This window comes from Ostrea edulis, chromosome 2 (assembly GCF_947568905.1).
Source record: "Ostrea edulis chromosome 2, xbOstEdul1.1, whole genome shotgun sequence".
NCBI lineage: Eukaryota > Metazoa > Mollusca > Bivalvia > Ostreida > Ostreidae > Ostrea > Ostrea edulis.
The window spans coordinates 24,894,753-24,901,186 of record NC_079165.1 but is presented as its reverse complement, the minus strand read 5'-3'; the positions used below and the strand labels follow the sequence as shown (position 1 = coordinate 24,901,186).

General features: G+C 35.5%; 1 protein-coding gene across 1 annotated transcript; it reads right to left on the bottom strand.

Moving 5' to 3' along the window:
- LOC125680455 (uncharacterized) lies at nucleotides 1-2,054 on the bottom strand. The gene is made up of 2 exons (XM_048920060.2): nucleotides 976-2,054; nucleotides 1-649 (listed from the first exon to the last, which is right to left on the bottom strand). The coding sequence occupies exons 1-2, from the start codon at nucleotides 1,886-1,888 to the stop codon at nucleotides 576-578; spliced, it is 987 nt and encodes a 328-aa protein (XP_048776017.2). The 5' UTR covers nucleotides 1,889-2,054; the 3' UTR covers nucleotides 1-575.
- Nucleotides 2,055-6,434: the final 4,380 nt, after the last annotated feature.

Genomic DNA, 6,434 nt, shown 5'->3' with positions numbered 1-6,434 from the left:
CAAACAAAAGTGTGATGAAGACCTGAAAGTTTTATTTGATTTTTACAAAGAATTTAACACAAATATGAACATATTTTCTGTCCTCATGGTCCACGCAGTACAGCTGACCTCAATGCATTGAAGGTTGTGTACCTCATTCAGATATCTAAATCATGCATGATAAAAAGAAATTTATTGACGTTATTCAAAATGACTGATTTCTCATGACTCTTCTGAATACACACATACAGAGAGAGAGAGAGAGAAAGAGAGAGAGAGAGATATTCGCATCGCTTACTGATTGTAATAACGGTATCAGATAATCACAACTAAAGCGAATACAAAGGCTAAGAAGTTCTCTACATCGTCACAATGGCTGAATTCCTTTAAAAACATGGATGAAAATACAAATATCAGCAGTATTTATCTATTCATTTAAAAAGCATCGACTAGCTGAGTACATTAACTCAGTAGCTTAGCACATCGACTACTGAACTGTAGATCGCGGGTTCGAATCCAGCAGGAATCTTATTTTCTTTTTCAGATTGCTTTCTACTAAAACTGTAAATTTTTTTACTAAAGTTAATTTGAAAGCTTTAAATTTCAAAATATTGTTGTACACAGCCTCCACTTTTCATCCATATAAAGTTTTTCTGGTGTAGCATACCTCCTTCAAAGAAAAATCTGTACAGTTTACACAACTGTAGTTCTAAATTGATGAAATAGGTTGAACGATTCTCGCGCGTCTTCAAATCTTTTAAACACGGATGTTGATTAAATTAAATGAATGACAAAGCCTAGTAAAAAATGATACGCTGTCTATACATGTATTTGTTTATAGCTATAATCGAAGTAAGTTAGATTTCGCCATTTTCTCCAAGAAGGAAACCGTGTTTGTTACAAGATCGCGTTTAAGGAGAAAACCGGGAATTCCGTAGTTGAACAGGTTCACGCTACTCAGAATAAAATGAGGAAGAAATTGAGACTCTGTATAACCTTTCAGCCTCTCGAGAATGGACAGAAACCGGCCAGCAAGCTGTTCCTCCGTCCAAGAAGATGGGTTCCTATACTCCGCGTATTCATGAAGAAGAAGAATCTTAATGTGGTATGACTTCAAAATGGGTGTATGACTGCGGTTCTCGGGGAATAATCTTTCCTCTTTTGGTGCTAGGTAAAATCGGCGAATAAGTTTGTAAACTATCAATAGTTTCCGAAATGTATGATGAGACCCGGAAATTTTCTTGATCAAATCGGTTTCAAAACAAGAGAACGAAAGTCGCCACCCAATCCCAGCCGATTCATTGTTTTTGGCAGTTAGTTCAATATCCATGTCCCGGAGTGTTTGGTACGCTGGATCGTTAAGAAAATCATTCAATTTTCCTCCTTCAAGATCCACAACAATGATAGGGACAAGATCAATTGAAGTTTCGTAGAGACCAGGAAAATGATAAACTACGGTAGCGGCTACCGTGCCTCGTCCTCTTAAGGTTGGGGTAAAGTTCAATTCCTTCTTCGTTTCGGTAAATGCGGATTCCACAAGATTGAAGAATGTATCTGAAAACTTAACAGGGTCCATATAGAGTCGGGAATCGAGACAATCTCTCCAGGTTTCAGCAGATCGACCGGTCGGCCGAAGCTTAACGTACTCCTTGTTGGGTGTTTTCTTCAAGATGCCTTGAATTCGAACGGGAATAACAGCATCACATTCGTTGACAGTCAGAGCCGAGGTGCCACAAGCCAAGCTTCCTACCTCTCTACTTTCGACATTGAATCTAGCGTCCAATTTTCCGACTTTAGAGAGAACATTTTCTCCCGCAGCCTTCACTTTTGGCAATTCCTTCACCATTTGCGGCTTGTTTTTCAGCATAATTTCATTCAAAGCGCGGGATATCCTCTGTTTCACATCCATTTTTCTTGTTTCAAATCTAATCCTTCTATCAAACCTCTTGCTTTGCTTTGATTTAGGATTCTTGGAAAAGAATTTCCGACTAAAGGCACACCCACACCAGTTAAATTACATGTGCATGAGCTGTTCGGCGCAACTTTGAAAACCCGTAACAGCGAATGTCACCTGCATTTTGTTTAAAAATAACATTGTATGGATGGGTGAGCATTGTGCGATAACGACATGCGTGCAGGATTCATCGAAAGAACATTTTTGTCATTGTAATGGGGAACATAATATTTAGACTACAGTACTGGCACACGTATGAACTCATGCTGAAAAGCCTCATAACATTCACGTTATGTAAATTGAAACGTTTGCCGTTTATTTCACTCTTCTAATAAAGGACATGTAATCACGTCAACCCTGTTTTCATTCGTTTCACGCAATCGAACCTATGTAATCCATGAAATTGATCAACACACGTGTGCAGGTACAGCAGGTCATTTAGTCACTTTAGTGTACAAACTCATTCTGAATTTTACAGGCACGGATCCAGCTTTTTTCCGCCAGGGATGCTCCTGGATTTCTACGCTTTCGACCTCTACTGTAGACTAGAAATCACAACCCAAAATGATGCAAATTAACGAACATAAATGCATATGCGAAATATTTGTGGTAGTGAGTGTGTGTGTAAATAAATTTTTAAATCCCAATTCATGTCACTAAATTATAGGGTATTACATTAATTGCTTTCCATAAGGTTATTTTAATAAACCCCTGATAAATTATTATGTCTAGTATGGATTTCCATAGATTGTCAATAGTGACTAGTATGGCAAGCCCTTTTACTATTTATTCGTAAAATAAGATATCTCTTTAAATAAGAGAGATATCTCTATTGGTTAAAGAGATATCACTGTAAGATAGAGAGATATCTTTTTACGCTAATGAGATATCTCTTTAACCAAAAGAGATATCTCTTTTGTTTAAAGAGATATCTCTTTACGCTTGGGAGATATCTTTTTACGCTTGGGAGATATCTCTTTCACTTTGAGAGATATCTCTCAAAGCTAGAGAGATATCTCTCAGGTAGAAAGAGATATCTCTCTAGCGTAAAGAGATCTCTCTCTATTGATGTAAAAAGAGACATCTCTTTAAGTCAGAGAGATATCTCTTTAAGTTTTCAAAAAGAGATATCTCTTTAACCTAAAGAGATATCTCTTTAGATTTTTCCCTCGGTGATCATAATGACTTCTCCCTGTTGCATTGTCATTGAAATGATGTAACCCTATTTTTTAACCAAACAAAATACTTCTATTGTACAAATGGCGGGAAAGGTTGAAGAGGTGGTTGGGATAACATTGTCAAGTTGCCGAGAGGCGAAATCTAGTCTAGCTTGCATATTTCATCAATTTATTGTTTTTGTTTTTTGTTACCTGTATACATTTCACATGCGGTAAAAGCAAAATGCAGCCATCGGGGTTTTGCTAAAACGCGGAACGGAAAACGGAACAGAATTTAAGAATTGTTTACAAGCGATAAAACAACTTTATCTTAAAATTTTGCATCATAAATTGAGTAAGCAAATTTAGTTAAACGTTAATATAAGAATTTACAAGGCATTTTACAAGAATTTTGAAATTTCGGTTTTGACAGATGTGTTAGCGAGCAGTGACAGCTATGGGTAAAGAATGAAAAGAACACACGTGGTTTATAACCCCAACCCCCCCCCCCCCCCCCCCCCCCTCATGGCAAAACGTCATTAACGCACATGTACATGTATTTACACATAATACCGTGTATGTGTGTACTTACAACAGGGAGTGTGATATGTATAAAACAATAAATAATAATTCATGATCTTATTTAGTCAACAACATCTTGTGTTTGATTTATTATTTTTTATCTTACAGGAGACTTAGTAACCGCAGCACTCCAATCCTAAATAGGGAAAACTTCTGGAAGTTAATTTGTAAAGTAAATACTTGTATAGCTTAACATTTGGATTAATAATGAGATGACTTTGAATTCCATTCAAGCATAAATTTTGTGTTAGCTTTTTAGCTATTTCATATATTATGAAATAAACCAGTTAATTCCTTTTACTATTGGTCGTAAACTTCACCCTAGTCAACATTGGTTTTGTTTCAATCTTTCTTTCCCGCTGTATCTCTTCAGTTTCAACACTAATTCGCAGGATATCGGTAAATGTATGAACTTTCACATAGATTCATCCCAAATGAGGCAAAACTTTTTTCTTCACCGGACACATTCGCTCATTTGATGTGATACATAAATGTTTATTGTACCAGGTGTAGAACTAAATTCAAATTCAGTTATCTTAAACATATGTAGTTCGATTACAAGCACGTTCGATTTAAAAAGGCTATGTTTGGGGAAAATTGTTCAAAAAATTATTTTATCTTTTTCAATGTTGTTTTCGGGGGGGGGGGGGGTGTTTACCTTTTATTCATTGGATGGGGTCATAAAATCTTTTCTTACGATACCAGCCAGAATAAAGTAATAAAATTTGAAAGGGGTTCAATTATACTTAAAGTCTTTTTCAGTATGTTATCTTATTTATTTTCTATTCATTTGTGAAACAACATACTGTCAAAATCTGGGGGGAGGGATGACAAAGCCAGGAAAAAAGATGGTGCCAACAGGCGCTTGCTTGATATTTTTATTAAAACTTACTATGCAAATTATTAAGCAAACGCATGTTGGTACAGTCATTCACAAAATACACTGTAAAAATACATAATAATGCATTAGTATGAGGTATCAATATGAAATGGAATCTCTACCCAGAGTTGTCGTTCCTTGCTCTCACTAACACCTCTGTTAACGTCTCAAAATAAGCAATGTTATTCCACATGTAAATCGACTTTTTTTTTACGGCTAATAAAACTTAAGAAACTATTTTATAAAATATCGGGAAAATGTAGGACAAGCAACTAGTTGTAGACTTTTTTCCATTACTATATATTCTTCATACATGTACCTATGTATAGGCCTGGTGCAATAGAACTACCCAATATCAAGTTTCAACCCAAATCAATGTTTCTTGTGTCACAAAAATACTTTGCTCAATATTTATTTATTTACGTATATTTTTGTAACTGAAGTCAAAACCATACTTTATTTGAGCATACATGCCATTTTACAAAAATCTTGTAAAACCCTTGAGACGTTGACAGAGGCGTAAGTGAGTGTAAGGAACGATAACTCTGGGTAGAGATTGTATGAAATGGTGGATTCTGAGGATGACTTCCTGTTCTCTCTGTAATTTCTGCATCCCTTGTTCATAATAAGTCTTTTGATTTTGCAAAATGTTGACCTCCTCATAACATTGCAAAATATATTTTTCGTTTTCCGTTCCGTTCCGTTTCATTTTCCGTTTAGCGTTTTAGCAACACCCCAACCATCATGGTAAGATTTGCTTTGGCGGGCTTCCGTTTTAGGGAGAATTCCTTAAGTATTTAAACTAATAAAAATATTGGAAAGAGATATCTCTTTCTCTTTGAGAGATATTTCTTTTTCAATGATTTAAGAGATATCTCTTATACTTTGAGAGATATCTCTCTAGGAATTCTTAGAAAGATATCTCTTTAAGTGAAGGAGATATCTCTCAAAGTAAAAGAGATATCTCTCAGAGTAAAAGAGATATCTCTTTAAGTGAAAGAGATATATCTTAAAGTATAAGAGATATCTCTCTAAGTGAAAGAGATATCTTTTAAAGTGAAAGAGATATCTCTTTAAGTGTAAGAGATATCTCTTCAAGTAAATGAGATATCTCTTTGAATGTAAGAGATATCTCTAAAAGTAAAAGAGATATATCTCTAAGTGAAAGAGATATCTCTTAAGACTAAGATATATCTCTCATTTTAAAGAGATATCTCTTTAAAATACGACATTTCTCTTTAAAATAAGAGATATCTTTTTAATTTAAAGAGATATCTTATTTTTCGAATAAATAGTAAAAGGGCTTGCCATAGACTAGTGTTGTTTATGGGAGATTGATTTTGGAGGTTTTGGTTGGTTTGCAACATAATCCAGGAGGTATATGTTTTGCTAATTGGGATATAATAGGGTCTTGATACGTTTTGTCTACGATTGGCCCCTTTTCGCAGACTTTGTCCAGTTTAAATCTTTTCCGTTAGCATGTGTATTGGCTCGACATCCTCTCGCAATGTGCCCTTCTCGACCACAACGGTTGCAAATAATCTTAGTATATCTATTTTGTGCTTCATCTTTCCTGCGCTGACTGTCCCTGTTGGAAGAATTCCCATAGTCTCTTCTTTTTGGCGATCGACTTCGATGAAGTGAACCTCTTGAATCATTCTTGTATCTTGATCTTCCCCTCTGTGCTGATTCTAGATTCTCTAGCCTGTGGGTTATCTGCTTCAACATTCCTTTAATTTCATCATCACTTTCTGACGTTTCTTCAGCCATAGCTTTCTTTGAAATCTGTTTGGAGCTTTTCTTGTCATATTCTTGTAGAGTTTCCTTCTCAATTGTTCTCAAAGCAACTCTAAGCTGGTCAAATGATGTGTATCGCTCCTTC

Coding starts and splice junctions, on each gene's coding strand:
- LOC125680455 (XM_048920060.2), bottom strand. CDS start 1,888: ATGGATGTGAAACAGAGGATATCCCGCGCTTTGAATGAAATTATGCTG. Junction 650..975: donor CATTCTCGAGAGGCTGAAAG/GTTATACAGAGT, acceptor TTTTCTTTGAAG/GAGGTATGCTACACCAGAAA.